Consider the following 18,144-nt stretch of genomic DNA (forward strand, 5'->3'; position numbering starts at 1 on the left):
TTATGATAAATAGGGATTGTCTCATAATTTTATTTTAATGGTATTTTTCTATGACAGTATTAATGGCAGCACACTTTTAGAGATTTTCTTGTTATATTACTTTAAGAATGCTAAACTGCCAGCTACACACTTGTACTAACGAGATAAATGGCAATATTAAGTTAGCTCTTTGAAGGGTATTTTATTTACCTTTCAATTAAAGAACTGCAGTTTCTTTTAAATATAAGACTTAACCATAGATCTAATAATCCCAGTGTGTCTGCCTATTCCATTACATATTAATTTATTTAAGACTGAGAATTAATGACTTGAATATGTTTTGTCATGGCAGTTATTAGACAAAAAGATACATCCAGATACATTATAGCAGCTATAAAATGATTATTTTCTACATTGCTTATATCTAGATATCTATCAACCCTCTAACATTTAAATTACCCTTCTTCAAAACATTTTATACACTAGAAAGAAATCTGCATAATTCTTTGCTTTCTTTTTTTTTAATTAGGTATTTTCTTCATTTACCCTAACCGTAACCCTAAACCTAACCCTAACCCTAACCCTAACCCTAACCCTAACCCTAACCCTTTATCACGTCCCTATCTTGTCACTCATCCTCTCTCATAGTTTGCCTCTACCCTGGTTTATCATTCTGTCTCACTGCACATCTCTGATTCTGACTCTGGTCTCTGTATTTGTCAACCTCATGTTTCTTCAACTGTTCTTCTTGTTTGTCTCTTACTTACTGTTTCTTCCTCTAAATATTTCTCATTCAGAGTATCTCTCTCATCTCAGACCTCTCTAATCTCCTTCATCTCTAATTTTATTTCTCCTCACTGTTAACCTCTCTATTTGCCACTGTCATCTATCTCTCCTGAGTTTGCTAAAGCTTTGCTCTTCTTTGCAGACCTTTATCCTTCTTTTGATTCTCCTCCTCTGCACTTTCTTATCCACTTACTCTACTTTTCTTACAGACTTATCCTGTCCTTCTCCTAACTTCTATAACTTCCTGTTACCTCGGTCAGATTGTTGGGGCACTTTCTAGTCCCACAGAGATGAGACCCCCATCAGATCCTGGCAGTTAGACTCACAGGTGCTCCTTACCTTGGACAGGAGAAACCCCAAGTGGGCGGATGCCTCCCTCTCTGGAGCTTGGAACAGACTCACTGCCAGCAGCTCAGGGCAGGGCCACCCTAGAAGAGAAAACACTTGGGGCAGGGAAGGGAGCACAGCTCTCACAGCTGGCTGCTGGGCCACTGACATCTCAAAGTGAAAGCAATTTTTCTGTTAACAAGAGACGGCATGCAGGGGAAAGGGGAACACCATTAGGCAAGTATGAAAAGCAACCAGGGCAATGAACACCATAGGATACTCCTGGCCATCCACTCCCACAGCCTCCTCTATTTCCCCTTCAGCAGCCACAACATCCAGGACCACTGACTTCTCAGGGACCACCCCTCTTTTGCTCCGGGTTTCCCGAGCTCATTTCTCCCTAGGTTCCAGGTCCATTGGCGGGACCACTGTGACCCGCTGGCTGCTCCCTGGAATTGGAGTGGGAGGCAGGGCAGCTGAGGATCTGAAAGAAAGTGGTCAGCATAGGGATCTGACAGGATTCTTAGGCTTATTCCAGGGGTCATAACTCAAAACAGTCGTCAGTTATTTGTCCAAGTCCGAACACAAAGAGACACACGAGACACACACAGAAACCGTTTTCAGGCAACCACTATAGAATCACAGTACCACAGAAATGACAAACACAAGCAAGACCAATACAGGGTGTCTTACACGCAGTTTCCAAAGAAGCCTGACACTATCTATTCCAAGTATATACCGAACCCTAGCTGCTGCTGGGTTGAGAAGGACTGTTTCAGATCCAACTTCCCAGCTTGACACTGGAGCATCCTCCAGTGTGGTGGCCTGCAACGTTTTGGCACATATCACTGTCACTGTGACCAACCCAAATGGACTTCTCTCCATGGGAAGGCCCCAGAACCTGAGACTGGCCTAAAACCAAACCAAGATAACCAGTCAACCCCTTGGGACCAAAACCAGACCTGAAACCAGACAAACCAAAAGCAAAACAGAATCAGAAGGTGATCTAATGGAGGACACACAAGTGAAAAAGACAGACAGACACACAGACATACAGACAGATAGGCAGGGAGGGATTCCACTTTACCTCCGATGTACGGTGTCTGTATCCCATGACGAAAACCACAAGCAAAAACAAGATAGCAACAGAGAAAAAAGACACCAGTATATCTAAGCACACTCTTTCACTACCTTTCTGGCAGAAAAAGCACCTTATCTTCCTCACTCTGCCAGATGACAGTCAGACCTTTTTGACTGTCCCTCACCCTGGGTATTTCCTCCAGGGTCCACCCTTGGAACGTCTTCCAGGTTTGCAGCCTGTGGGGCCTTAGGACGCCTCCCTCACACAGCCCCTAGGTCCTCACAGTCCACAGTGGCAGCTGCCAGAATACAGAATACCAGAACTGGGAACCCAGGCAGTACTCGAACCCACAATCCCAGAACTGAAAAACCAAGACACAAGTTGGTACTTGAACCCACAATCTCAGAACTGAAAAACCAAGACACAAATTCAGCAGTGCCACACCTAGACAACAGACACAGACAACATGCAAGACTCACACAAACAAACATACCTCCAAGGGGCATTCTTGGTTTCTGGGTGCCCCCAAATCCAGGAAGAGCCCCCAAATTGAAAGACCTAATTTTGGGGACCCCCACTCTAGTCTCAGGAGAGAGAGCACACCCAAAGAAACATGAGAATCCCTCCTGCTGTAAACACATGAGGCATTTTAATGACGAAGTTCCAGGTTGAAACATATCTCATGCAGGAGACAGTGGATTAGACCACGAGGCTCAAAAGCTAGGGGTTTATAAGGGGTAAAGAGATTAGGGGTGGAGGAATACATCATAGCGACACACTTGACTTATTCAAACATCAGCAGAAAAATTACATGTACGTGCAGATCAAGGTGTCATCAGCAAAAGAAAGAATACGTGCAGGAGTTCTGTGAGTTGGCTGTTTATCAATGATAGCAGAGTATCTTGTCAATTTGACTCAGTTCAGATGCCCTGTTATGTCTTTACATTCCTCTTTATCTTTATGGTCAAGCTGTTCCCAGGAATGCTTTAACTATGGGGCATGCCCAGGTATGTTTTTCTTTTTTCTCAGCTCCAGGCAGCCTCTAGGCTCACAAACAACCAGCAATTTCTGAGTACTTTATATGACTTACAAGTCTTGAAATTTCATCTTTCTTTCATCTGTATAACATTTTTTCCAGGATCTTCTGGCTTTCATAGTCTCTGGTGAAAAGTCTGGTGTAATTCTGATAAGTCTGCCTTTATATGTTACTTGACCTTTTTCCCTTACTGCCTTTAATTTTCTATCTTTACTTAGTGTATTTGTTGTTCTGATTATTATGTGTCCGGAGGAATTTCTTTTCTGGTCCAGTCTATTTGGAGTTCTATAGGCTTCTTGTATTTTCATAGGCATCTCTTTCCTTAGGTTTGGTAAGTTTTCTTCTACAATTTTGTTGAAGATATTTGCTGGCCCTTTAAGTTGAAAATCTTCATTCTCATCTACTCCTATTATCCATAGGTTTGGTCTTCTCATTGTGTCCTGGATTTCCTGGATGTTTTGAGTTAGGATCTGTTTGTATTTTGCATTTTCTTTTATTGTTGCGCTGATGTTCTCTATGGAATCTTCTGTACCTGAGTTTCTCTTTTCCATCTCTTGTATTCTGTTGCTGATGCTTCCATCTATGGTTCCAGATTTCCTTCCTAGGGTTTCTATCTCCAGCATTGCCTCACTTTGGGTTTTCTTTATTGTGTCAACTTCCCTTTTTAGGTCTAGTATGGTTTTGTTCATTTCCATCACCTGTTTGGATGTGTTTTCCTGTTTTTCTTTAAGGACTTCTACCTGTTTGGTTTTGTTTTCCTGCTTTTCTTTAAGGACTTGTAACTCTTTAGCAGTGTTATCCTGTATTTCTTTAAGTGAGTTATTAAAGTCCTTCTTGATGTCCTCTACCATCATCATGAGATGAGATATGCTTTTAAATCTAGGTCTAGATTTTCGGGTGCGTTGGGGTGCCCAAGACTAGGTGAGGTGGGAGTGCTGCATTCTGATGATGGTGAATGGTCTTGGTTTCTGTTAGTAAGATTTTACATTTGCCTTTTGCCATCTGGTAATCTCTGGAGTTAGTTGTTGTAGTTGTCTCTGTTTAGATCTTGTTCCTCAGGTGTTTATGTTAGCCTCTATCAGCAGACCTGTGAGGCTAGCTCTCTCCTGAGTTTCAGTGGTGTGAGTACTCTCTGCAGGCAAGCTCTCCTCTTGCAGGGAAGGTTCACAGAGGTCTGTTGTTCAGACCTGCCTCCTGGCTGAAGATGAAGGTCAGAAACAGGGCCTGTCCCAGAAGCTGTTAGCTTCTGTAGTCCACACTCTCACCTGTGCAGACTAGTCTCAGAGGGATCTTGGGAATCAAGATGTCTTCCCCAGGTGCTCCAGCAAAGCCCTCCTGAGAAGGGAGGACACTTGTCCTCTGGCAGGGAAGGTGCCCAGATGTCTGGAGCCGGAAATGTTGGTCTGCCTCAAAAGCTGTCCTCTAGGCACCTTGGGAGTGTCCTCCGACCCCTGGCCCAGATGACCCGGTGCTGGCACCCACTGGAAGGGACTTGTGACCCTGGTCAGGCCGGGTTTACTGCTTCCCTAATGCTGTCTCAGGTCCTGCATGATTGAAATGGAACAGAAGTTGTGTTCCACTCACTGGTGGTCCTAAGATCCAGTGAAGAGTCCTCTAGGGACCCGGGGAGGGGGGTGTCCGCTGACTCCGAGCCCAAGCTGCTTCTGCTTTCTTTATAAAGAAAACCGGAGGCATGAGATAATTTTTTTAAATCATTTTTCTTAAATATGGGATTGACAAGGAAGCTAAGAATACTATCATTACTTCAATTATTTCCCTATAGATAACTATGATTATTTCATTGTTTATCATTATTTATTATTTATTCCAGAAATATTGATAGGTGTGATTGTGCTCAAAAGCCTAGGAAGTTATTTTTAAATGTAATTTTACTCATAATATCTCAAATATACACTCTATGTCTTTGATGGAGCTCATCATTTCTGCATGACCTAGTAAGCACTAATCATATTTCAAAGGAATAAAATTGTGAACTTAGCTCTTCGGTTATTATTAGCATCAATATAAGTGTGTTCATTCAGCCTTGATATTCATTGGGATTTCCAATTACTTGGAATGGAATGCTTATAGTAAAAACTGATACTTGTGCATATTTTCATGTATTGTCACAATTCATATCTCCAAGACTGCTGAAAATACTGGTTATATAACACTCATGTGAGTTTCTTTCAATTTGATAAGTAATTTGATAAGTAATTAGTACAAAGAATGACTCATGGAATACACCTACCCGTTACTCTTTACATAAAACCTTGTGATTTATAAGCAGTATAAAATAGAAATTTTGTAACCATAAGCTCAGTACTTTTTCCTACCCAATAACATAGTTTTAAATAATGTCAGAATTATAGTATATGAACTATACTATGTAATAAATCTTCTGTGTTCTACTGTGCCTAATTTGTGTGGTTCTGGGTAATAGCATGAATCTATTCTTTTCTACATTTTATTTTCATTCAGTCTTAATTATTGAGCATCCCTGGTTTTTACTGAATGGGGGGAATATGAAGTTGTATTGGTTGAATATGAGTTGAGTGGGTGGTAGGTATGTGGGTATGATTTGGGAGGAGCTGATGGAGGGCAAGACGTAGGCAAGATATAGTGTATGAAAAATTTAACTTAAAAACAGAATTTCTTAACTTCTGAATCTCAATATCTAGTTTTTCTGTTTCTTCCCCATTATGACAGCCATTTCTCTATAAGAACATATGAAAATTTATTTCTTTATTCTAATTATTCTATACATATTAAGTTGTAAAAGGTGATTTTTTTTCATTTATTTATTCATTCATTCATTTACTTTATATCCCAATATTATCTTCTCCTTTCCTCAATGTAGTCCATCATACAGCTCCATCCAGAATTCCACCCTCAACATCTCCTTTAAGGAGGAGGCCACCCCTGGGCACCTTGTAGCATCAAGATACTGTAGGACAGATCTCCCACTGAGGCCAGACAAGGCAGCCTTGTTCAGGGAACAGTATTTACAGGCAGGTAACAGAATCAGGAACAACACCTGTTCCAGTTGTTGGAGGAGCCACATGAAGACCAAGCTGTACATCTGATACATATGTCTGCATGTCTGCATGTATGTGTTGGGGAGGAGTGAATCTAGCCTATACTTGCTGTTTGGTTGGTAGCTCAGTCTGTAGGAGCTCCCAAGGGTCTAGGTGAGTCAACTCTGTTAGTCTTCCTGTGGAATCCCTATCTTCTTCGGGTCCTTTAGCCTTCCCACAACTCTTTCACAAGACTAGGCCTACTTTATAAAATAACCAAATCAGGCTAATTAGCATAATTTGACTTCAATATTTTGTAATACTCCATAGATCATTATTAACTACAGCCAACACATTGTGCAATCAAACAATGGAATTCACTTCTAATATCTGATAGAAACTTTGTATTCTTCACTAGTGTCCCTTTCTCAATTGAAACTCTCTCCCAGAACTGATAATCACCCATCTATTGTCACCTTGTGTGAGTTCAATTCCTTTTTGATTCCATATATAGATGAGCTAATACTGTTTTCTCTGTGCCTTGCTTTCCCCGCTTACCATTAAGTTCTCTAGATTCAGTCATGTTGTTATGTGACTTAATTTGTTTCTTCAAAGTCCAAAGTTGGGTAGTTACATGAAATTTTTAATGCAGATTAACATTTAAACTGTTTTCATATTTTTACTACTGTGAATGTTTCAATGAACATAGTAGTACATTTGTTCAAACTGTTTTCATATGTTTACTACTGTGAATGTTTAAATGAACATAGTAGTTCGTTTGTTCAATATACCAATATTAATTCCATTTTGCATATACTCAATAGTAAGTGTTTGTTTATATGATATTTTTATTCTTATTATTTTTGAAGCGTCCATCCTGTTGTCTACAATGTCTGAACTGATTTATCACTCTACCAAAAATATAAAGTTTCCTTACCTGACCATTTTCCTTGACCTTTCTTTTATTTATTTAATATATTCAAGTTGAAATATAATTATATGGTTACACCCATTCCCCTTAATCCTTTAACCCATGTTTTCTCTCTCTTTCTCTCCAGTCTTTTTCATGCCTCACATATACCTCTCAAACTGCTAACCTTTTTTTTCTTTGATTATTACCACTTTGTAGTAGATAAACATTAAGGGAGCATATCTTTGGGATAGATTAATTTCTCATTCTCAGCAGCCATTAGTGGCCTAAGAGTACTTTTTCTAAAGGGTGGGACACCATGAAATTTTTCGCATCTGCATTAGTATGTCTATTGATATTGACATTGTTCAGGTCTACTTTAAGCCACCCTTTCTAAATGACAGTCTCACAGCTGACTTCCTGGTCCTAGGACACTTAAAATCTTTGAGTCCCCTCCTCTGCAATGTTTCCCAAGTCTTAGATGCAGAACCTTTTTAACAGTGGTTAAATATAATGTATACAACTAGTTTTTAAATAAATAACTACAGTAATTAATTTTCTGCTTTAGTATACTTTATCTGCTAAGAATTTCTCAGAAATCATATACCTCTGTAATATGTGCCTAGATTCTATATGATATTATCTTGGAATTTAATTTAACTAAATTATTGTGAATTTTTGTTTAGAGTAGCAAGCTATAGCACCTTTGGCAACTTACTTCTAGGTAAGAAGAATCTTATGCTTAATGTTGTCATATCAGTAGGAGCACATGCAAGAAAGGTGAAAATCACATAAGGAGGCAGGAAGTCAGGGGAGTCAAGAATCAGTCCTGTTTTTTTTTGTTGTTGTTTGTTTTTCTGCCTGTTAACTGTTGGATCTTATGATAAATAGGTTAATCGTTTCTAATAAGTTTTCTAAGCACTTGACTCCCATAGTTTCCATAGCTTCAAGGTCCCACAATCATTTCCCATGGCTACATAGCAGAAGAAACTTCCAACATATGAACTCTGGTGGGAGAACCTACATTCAAACCTTAGCATTGTTATGGAGCTAAGCTGACTGGATTCAGTACATTTTATTCTTGTCATGTGTCATTTGCACATCCCATAAAGCTCTTCATTTATTCCATTTGGTATAAAAAGTTAGCTTTATCTTTGTGCAACAATATGGATATATATATATGTGTGTGTGTGTGTGTGCGTGTTTGTGTTTGTGTGTGTGTGTGTCTAAAACATATGCCCCGAATCCAAGGTATTTACTTAGAAACTTATGTACTTAATTAATAAAAAAAGATTCCAGATTTAGTTGTCTGTGCATATTGACCTTATAAAAAGAATTATTTTGAGGTTTTATTTAGTTATTTAAAGTTTGCATGATGACTACTGGCCATGAAACTATCAGACAGGTGATTATAAGTATGAATGGTAGAACAAAATCATCTATAAGAAAATAGATTGGAAATTTGAATGTGGGGAAAATTATTCCTAACATAAAAATGAGCTCTATATCTTATCAGTATTTATTTATTGACTTTTGAATATAGTAAAAACCTTATAAACTGTCTAGGGTTCTGTAGAGAATGTAACTAATAGGGTGCTTAGTAGGAGAGAAAAGAGAATGATTATAAAAACAAGAGAATAAAGTATACAATTTTAGATGATAGAGTGCTCAGATATGCAGCCAGCAAGCTTAAGATGCCCATGATCTGATGGTGTACTTCATGTTTGAATGATTTCAGGCTTGAGTTTCAGGAAGAGCCACCATTAGTTCAAATCTTTACAAGGATTCATTTATTTAATTAATTGGCTATATAACATTGAAATATGCCAATCTATTTTGCTCATTCTGTGAATGTAAATATTACATTTACACTGACAACCCCCCCATCCCAGAAACAGCCAAAAAATGTCTAACCAAATATTTGGGCACTTTATAGTTCAGTCAACTTAAAGTTTTGAAAATAACACTCATAACTTACAAAAGCGAGATGAAAAAGGGAAAGATGCAATTTGCTTTATATATAACTGGAGATAAACCCCAAACTTAGATGAGTTAATTTCCTTCTCTAAATTCTTTTTAAAGTCATTTTACACTGGTGTTTGTAGATACTTAGAGGTCTAGTTGCTTCTTCTTATTGCATGTGAAGAAACTGATACAAAGAAGGGACTTCTCCAGGGTCACACAACTCATTAACTACAAAACTGGAACAAAAGCTTATGAATTTAACATTGATTTTAAGGATATGCTAAGAACATTTCTCCTTTATTACTATGAGTGTAAGACACAAGATCTGGGCATATTTCAAAAATAAATTATGCAATAATGTTGGTATTGCACTATTGATGTATGTTAGTCTGAATTAGAAATATTTGCCTTGGAGGGCATCATCCTGAGTGAAGTAACCCAATCACAAAGGAACTCACACGATATACACTCACTGATAAGTGGATATTAGCCCAGAAACTTAGGATACCCAAGATATAAGATACAACTTGCTAAACGCATGAAATTCAAGAAGAAGGAAGACCAAAGTGTGGACACTTTACCCCTTCCTAGAAATGGGAACAAAACACCCATGGAAGGAGTTACAGAGACAATTGCCATATGCAGGGATCCATCCCATAATCAGCTTCCAAACGCTGACACCATTGCACACACTAGCAAAATTTTGCTGAAAGGACCCAGATATAGCTCTCTCTTGTGAGACTATGCCGGGGCCTAGCAAACACAGAAGTGGATGATCACAGTCAGCTATTGGATGGATCACATGGCCCCCAATGCAGGAGCTAGAGCTATTACCCAAGGAGCTAAAGGGAACTGCAACCCTATAGGTGGAACAACAATATGAACTAACCAGTACCCCGGAACTCTTGTCTCTAGCTGCATATGCATCAAAAGATGGCCTAGTCGGCCATCACTGCAAAGAGTGGCCCAATGGACTTGCCAACTTTAGATGCCCCAATACAGGGGAACACCAGGGCCAAAAAGGGGGAGTGAGTGGGTAGGGGATTGGGGGTGGGGTTGATATGGGGGACCTTTGGGATAGCATTGAAAATGTAAACGAGGAAAATACCTAATAAAAAAATTAAAAAAAAAAAAGAAATATTTGCCTTGGTGTGAAATAGTCATTCTGAACCAGATGCCAAAGTATTTTGAATACTACTAGCAATGTGGTGATTTTGCGTTAATTTAAAACATGTCCTGCTGTATCCTTTTATAATGACTTCTGAACAAAGAACTAAGACTGTGAAAGTACAAGATATGATAAAGAGGTGTTTATATAGGCAAGAGGCCAGAATGATTGGAATGATGTGCTCATTTTCAAGTTATTGTCAATGATAGAGGACATCTCTTTCGATATAACTTAGAAAAGCACTGTTTCTCTTTCCATATGTTAGCCCAAGTTAGTTACTATCCAGACAGTGTGTGTGTGTGTGTGGGGGGGGTGTCTGTGTGTGTGTGCATGCACGTGTGTGTGTGGGGGGGAGTATGAGGGTGTAGTCATGGCTAATCAGCACGATTTTCTGATTTTTATAGCCTCTATTTTCAAATAGAATGTTTATATAGAGGCAGTCACATTTTCAGAAGAGCTTTGCATATAATAACTGCAGAACTCCATAAGGGGACTGAGGATACGATGCTTTTCCTTAATGAGCTACATTCAAATTTTCCATAAGAAGAATCTCAAAATAGATCATAACGAATTCACCATGACAAATTCTCCTGGGACAAATTGGCACAGTTTTAGAAGTGGGCTATAGAGGAGTGAGTATGAGAGTGGGAGGAGGGCGGGAGAGAGGGTGTAGAAGTGACTTTAAACAGTTTGCTTTTACTCACATGCCTGGGTTTAAGTGACAGCTATGCATTTTGGCATCAAAGAACCATGGTTAGATGTTTAGAGTTCAGGCTTAAGGGCTGTGAGTTTGCAAATCTAGCAGCTGGAGTGTGTTTGTGGTAGCTGCTTTCCTGTGCTAAGCTGATTTACTTGTTTAAGGTCTGACCTCATCATCCTGTCAGTATGGGTTCCCACCTACACTGTTAGCGGCAGCTTTCTGGCTTCAGCTAGGCTGGAAGTATTCACAGTGTATCACAGGCAGAGGGGGAGGGGAGAGAAAGCAAGAAAAAACTGCTTGCTCTCTCAGCACTTGTGCTTTTGTTAGTTCTACACAAGAGGCAGAGAGAAACAAGAGATAACAAAGGCTCCATTTCCTTTCTGTTAGAGAAGGCTTTTGTCTTTTCTCAGGCAACAATGTCAGTGTCCGGCAAGAAAGAGTTTGATGTGAAACAGATCCTGAGGCTGCGCTGGAGATGGTTTAGTCATCCTTCTCAAGGATCGCCGAACACTGGAAGCTGCCTTCAGCAGGAAGGATATGAGCATAGAGGGACCCCGGTGCAGGGCAGGTTGAAGAACCACTCACGGGACAGAAACGGACTGAAGAAAAGCAATAGTCCTGTCCACCACGATATACTGACGCCAGTACCAGGACCAGCCCCTACCCATCAAAGAGTCCTTCAGAATTGGCACCAACAAAACGTGATAGTACATCTTCAAGCAAATGAAGACACTCCTAAAGCCGTTCCAGAAGGAAATTTGCTCAAAGAGGCTTGTGAGAAGCGCTCACGAGATTTGGAGATGATGGGTGATGACAATATAGAAGATATGAGAGCAGGGTAAGAGTTTTTGGTTACGTAAGTGAAAGCTTTAGCCTAGATTAACTTAGTCTGTAAAACTCTCATTTCATGCTAAATAGGAAGTGTCAGAATAATCTGAGTTTGTGTGTAGCCAATCAGGGTCTTGAAGAAAATCTTGCTTCTAAGTCTATGAAAGAACATTGTAATCACAATATGTTTTGATAATTAATGGGAAGCTATTTTTCCTAGTAGGTTTGCTTATTATCATATTCCCTATCCATTTAGAATTCTTTCGGGTTTTAAGAGAAGGCTTTTTTTTTTTTTTTTAATTACTAACCTCTGTAGGTACCTTCAACAGCTTAGATATTCCAACAGTGGTGGTTGTTTTGTCAAGCACATGCAATCAGAACTCTTTTTTGATTTTCGTGAACAGGATTAACTTTGACAAAAATAGAAATACATGTTCTGACTATTGAACATATTCTTGCTTATTTCTTAGGACATAGTAATAGTTTTGAAATTCTTTGGGTTTTGTTTTTTGTTTTTTGTTTTTTGTTTTTAGTGAGAATATATAATATTCCTTGTCATTTGAGCGCCATTTCAAGCGCCATTACTTTCACAGCTAGTTTGTAAACAAAAGTGTTCATTGGGCAAGTAATAAGAATTTGCTCCCATCAGTGGATTCTTAAAATAAGAAATGTCAAGCACTTTAAGGCTACAAAATTAAGCTAAGAAAGCAAAATTTGAATTTGAGGTAGGATTCTTAAGACGTGATTTCATTCTAAATTGCATTCATCAATAAGCTTTGAGAGGAAGAAATGTTTATTCTGTTCTCTAGTATTGTCAAATACCTGAAAAGTGGATTGAAATTAAAATTTAAAAGTGCTATATAAAAAAGAACCTGTTTTGATGTATTGAAAATCATATAATAATCTATCATGAAACTATAGTAACTTTGGAAATCTAGATACTTCACAATGTGTTCCTGTTAAGGATTGTGATACTTTTCTCATCATGTGAATTTGTTTTGCATATTTAGGAAATGCTCTTTGTTTCCATGAGTTCAAAACAAATATCAAAGAAAATGTAATATATTAACATTATGATAAGAAACAACAAAGCAAAACAACAGCTTTAGAGGAACTTGGTCTTTTTAAAATGTAAATATGTAAAGAATTTCTGAAATGACTTTAAGTACAATATTAGATCACCTGTAATATAGATCTTTAAAGATTTCAAGTGTTTCTTTGTGAACATGTGTGTTTTTTCTTTACCTGGAGAAAACTATACAACTATTAAGATTGAAAACTCAATTTAGTACAACTAAAAGACATTCATAATAACATGGGGTCGGAGTTTTCACATAAATTTTTTTTTCTGTGAATTCTCCTCATTCTACTTTTTAATGGACAATTTGAATGCTAATGTAAATATTTAACTCAGCTATATACAAATTTTAAAAGTTCACGGTTATTTCCTAAGAAAATCTTTTGAGTATCTGGCACTAAAACTGAATAGAATAGAAAAGAGTAAAGTAAGTTAGATGCTAGAATAAAATGATGACAAACGTCTAGTCTAAAGTATCACCATATGACTTTACTTATGATTTTGAAATTCCTTATATTCCAAAGAATTTTTCTCATAATATTTCATAGGAAAGTTAGCATTTTCTTAAAATAAACACTGGGAATACTTATAAGTGTGCAAGACCATGAATTCAGAAGGAAAGGACTAAACTGAGGGGCTTATTAATTAAAATACTATGTCTTATTATCATCTTATTACCTATTATAAATGTCTATGTTTTATTTCAAGATAGTTCAAGGAGTAGGTTTGGAATTTCTTGCTACTTTAATTCTCTCTTCTTCAGCAAGATTTTCAGAACTGAGGGAAAAGATTGTTTAATTGGCACCATTGTGCCACATCCTTGATACAATTCCTTTGACTAAAAGGAAAGAAAAGAAAATCAGTAGTCAGTATGGAGAAATCATGATAGTAGTGTGGGTGACCTCTGATAACTCAGCAAAAAGGGCTAAGACACTCCACCTTCTGTATATATTATAAAAGTTGAATCCATAATGCACTAATTTATATGTATTCATTATAAAAAATAAGTCAAATAAATTTCCCAAAGATATTAAGTTGCTGTGGTAAAACCATATTACTATTTTATTTAATAATTTAAAATTCCAAACATAAACTTCCAAGCTTCATTCACAAGTATGTATTATATTTAGGAACAGGTGTCACATACCTGAACACTATGAAAATGCATATATGAATATGCCTATCATCAGATTTCTGAATTCTTCTGTCATTCAATTTTATGATAGCCATATGCCAACTGCATATTTGCTTTTGTGTAACTACCTTATTTAAGAAAAGATTTTCTCTTCTTTGTTTCAAGCCTAAACTTCCAATGATAAATATTTTAGTATGATATTATGATAATGCTAATATTTAGCTATATGATAGATATAATAAATAATGCACAATATTTACCTATTGCCATAGCTGATAACTCCTAAATAAACAATTGTATTAGTGTTTAGATAGAAATGGTGGTGTTAAAAGAATTCGCACTATAATAAACATCAGTTCTTAAATAAAATGAACGTGACATGTTTATGGTACCTGCATACATCTTAAGCTAAAGATAAAGCCAGTTAAAGAGCTATTTAGTTTAAAGACATCAAAAGGAATGGGGATCATGCTGCTGTCCTGTCTATTGGACTTGTAAGGTGTGGAATAAGTGACAGCTACACAGATGCATTAATCTGCATTCCTTTCTAGTTTGGGAATGTGAAGTCATACTCAAAATTCTGCTTCACTGATCACATTTTATTTGTCAAATAAAATTTGCTTTGAAAACTGTGGCTGTCGTTGTAAATATCAATATAGAACAGGAAAGGAGAACTGTATTAATGACAGAATTTGTCAATACGTAAATCCACAGATAGTGAGTATTTAATGTGTTTAGGAACTCGGCTAGCTGTTAGGAATAGAAGGAAATCTAAAGGAATAATGTATTTCCATAATATATGCATATTATGAATTCATATATAAAATTTAAGTGGCTACAAGTGGTTTTAAAGAAAATTAAAGGGGATAGAGTAGAAAGAAGGTATCCTTCACATAGTGAAAGGGTTTCCAAAGTAATTACAGTTGAGCAGATATTCAAGTGCAATGAAAGGATCCAAGCTTCTGAGTCACAAATTTGAAGCAAGTGCCAGGTCACTGCCCGTGTTTCACAGAAAAGTCCTTAATGGCCATACATCATGTTTCTGTGCAGATCAGTGCTACATGTTCAGTGCTACATAAGCTCATAACCAATTGAATGAAGTACAAAAATCCTCAGATTAAATGAAAAACTAAAAATTTCATTTTCCTGTTTATTGTAGTGATTTTATGATCACATCTATGTCCCCAGGACACAGAAGTGACTTCCCAGACATCCTGTAACACTAGTGGAATTGTGCTGTCTAGGCTATTCGATACTCAACTCCTACAGAGTGTGCCTCATGGAAGGAAGTCTATACCCTTTTAGTGTATAGTTGATTTTTTTTTTGGACAAAAGTATTCACATAGAGACAAATTCAATGTGGGCTTTCATTCTCTCCCCAAACCATTCTGCAATATGGAATATACATGGAAAATACATAAGCATAAGGAAATGCCTAAATTGAAAACGATGAAATTTATTCTAATTTCCTTCTGATACAATAAAGAACCAGCTGTGGACTATTTGTAGGCAGACTCTAAGGAAGCAAAACTTCAAATTCAATGACCCTGCGCCTGAAGTGTGCTAAGTACCTGAAAATACAAGTGTATCTTCTAGTAAAGTGCTCAACAGAAACAGTAAGAGAATAGAGGTTTTGAAATATAATACAAATAAATAATAGTAATGTAAAATTAGAACTTAAAATGTCATTATTTGTTGGCTTAAATCATGTTTTAATAATCTAGTTTTAGATGTGCAAGTCATTGTTACATCAAAATATGTAAAATATGTCTTTTAATATCTCATGAGTATAAAAGCGCCTTTAAAATAAATGTAAACTTCTGGGTATGATGATGTGTGTATAAAACATCACCAGATCAGCACTGATGGTTACAGTTAAGGTCCATAAGATGTTTGGTAATTATATGTGGAAAATTAATTTTACCTTCCATTTGTTGCAAAGATATTTTAACTTATAAATTACACATACATTTTACATGCATTAGAAAGTAAATGGCAGTTTGAAAGCTAGAGGATTATTTGGGCACAAATGAATAAACAAAAAAGAAAGAAAAATAATGCTGCTCTTAAAACAGAATAATTAAAAATTGATTACCATTTCTCATTTTGCAATGCATATTATCACTGTTTATTTCATATGGCTGCCTCAACACATAAACATATAGGGAGAATAATTGATCAGTCTCATTTTCTCCAACAACGGATTTTCCAGTTTCCATAATAAAAAGTTGTACTCTTGCATCTGTGTTCATATACAAAGAAAATACAAACATGTTTGTTGTATCTGGGATAATATGCATGGTGCATGTTTTAAAAACACACAAAAATGTTTAGATAATTTGATTTAAAAATCCAAATGCTAAAATCTATCTGGCACAGCCACAAATGCCTCATTGTTTTGTTTCCATCCTTTCCTTACATAAACTTATTCTAAGGGTTTTTAAGGATTAATATTATATAACATATGGATATTTTAGGGTTAAAATCCTCATGGATTTAGACAATGATGTTTCAGTTAGCAATGACAACTCTTAAAGTGATCAAGATCCTAAAAATTCAGTTACTTTGCTGTAAATAAAACAGTTTGAACAACAAAGTATTAACAATACTTACAAATTATTAGCTAGTCCATAGTGAAGTGTAGTTATTTATAGCACGGAAACATTAGCCATTGATATTGAGGTGCCATACCCAAAGGCACCATATTTCAACATTTACTATATTTTATGTACACACACACACACACACATATGAACACACATATACACACCCACAAACAGGGAGAGAGAGACAGAGAGAGAGAGAGAGAGAGAGAGAGAGAGAGAGAGCGCTCTTCTCTGGTTCTCATGCTTTCAAAGGAAAGATTTCATTGTAGAGTTCTTATTCACATGGACAACTAATATTTCTCTGTGAAATGTTTGTCTGGGTATGTGTTATTACCTACCTTTTTACAATGCAAAAAAAAAAAATAGTGTGGTTTTCTAAGGAAAAAGGCCTGCATTATTAACTTTGCACTGCATTATTCAATAGAAACGGATTTCAAAGAGAAGAATTAGAAATAAATTACAATGTTATTTTTGTAGAAGAATTAAGATTAAATAATGACTATGAGTTAACACAAACCATATAGGAGCATATTAATTCTTAAGGTGTTTCAGTTAATATGGACAATTTTAACACATAATTTCAATGTAATGTAGTAATTCAAAGCATTTTAGAAATGTAATAATTTGCTCGATTTTTAAACTCTTTGTACCCATAATCTCCTTTTGGACAATTAAATAATGTGATCCTCATGTTAAATAGATTTTTCTAAGTCAACATTAGTGGATCACACAATTATGAAAAGTGAGTACTTGCTGCTTCTTAATTTGTATTTTTCCACAACAATTAAAATGATAATATTATCAATTCAATTCAATTTACCATCTCCAATGAGTATAAATTTTATGTCAATAAGATAATATTCTAAAGACAACCATGGTGAAATTAACTAAAGTTCTCAAAACAACATGGAATATGCTTCTCCAGATGAAATTAATCCTGATTATGATTTAATGTGTACGGTTTTCAGGAGTATAAAACTTAAAACATCACAGTTTCCCAAATAGAGAAAATCTCATTTTAATTACTGAGTATTTCATGGGCAATAGTGACATAGTGAATATTTATTGATAGTTTCAAAATACATATTTCCTATCAGTTCAAAATTCATTTGCATTGCTGTCTACTACTTTGATTGGAAGAAAATATTCATGCATATAAAACAATAATCATTCTGTAAAATCTTTAGCCCCCAATGATAAATGGATATTGTAGTCACTGAGTATAATTTATTTATGGTTATTTTATTTACTTTAGATAATTTCACTAAAGAGCATGTCAAGTTTTTTTTTTTAAACTACCTAAGGAAAGTAAAATGGAAGTGAGAAAATTCTAAACCAAATTATTTTTATTAATTTAACTTTAATGCTGCAAAAGGAATTGTTGACATTTTAAACAAAATCCACTACATATTTGTGTGTTGTGAAAACAGTATAAAACAGATGTTTTCCAAATCAACAAATAGATATAATAATACATATAGCATTATAATTTACATTGGAAGAGATAAATGCCAATGATCATCTTTAT

The 18,144-nt window shown here is 36.2% G+C and overlaps 1 protein-coding gene across 3 annotated transcripts in view; it reads left to right on the plus strand.

Annotated features, from left to right (window-relative positions):
• The first annotated feature begins 11,294 nt into the window (after positions 1 to 11,294).
• Positions 11,295 to 18,144, plus strand: part of Klhl4 (kelch-like 4) — an 86,797-nt gene continuing 79,947 nt past the window's right edge. For all 3 annotated transcript variants that reach the window (NM_172781.2, NM_001290477.1, NM_001290478.1), the window contains exon 1: positions 11,295 to 11,807. In NM_172781.2, coding sequence (NP_766369.2) covers positions 11,386 to 11,807 — 422 coding nt within the window. In that variant the 5' untranslated portion in view covers positions 11,295 to 11,385. The remainder of the gene's footprint in view (positions 11,808 to 18,144) is intronic.

The sequence above is a fragment of the Mus musculus genome, chromosome X (assembly GCF_000001635.26).
Source record: "Mus musculus strain C57BL/6J chromosome X, GRCm38.p6 C57BL/6J".
Taxonomy (NCBI): domain Eukaryota; kingdom Metazoa; phylum Chordata; class Mammalia; order Rodentia; family Muridae; genus Mus; species Mus musculus.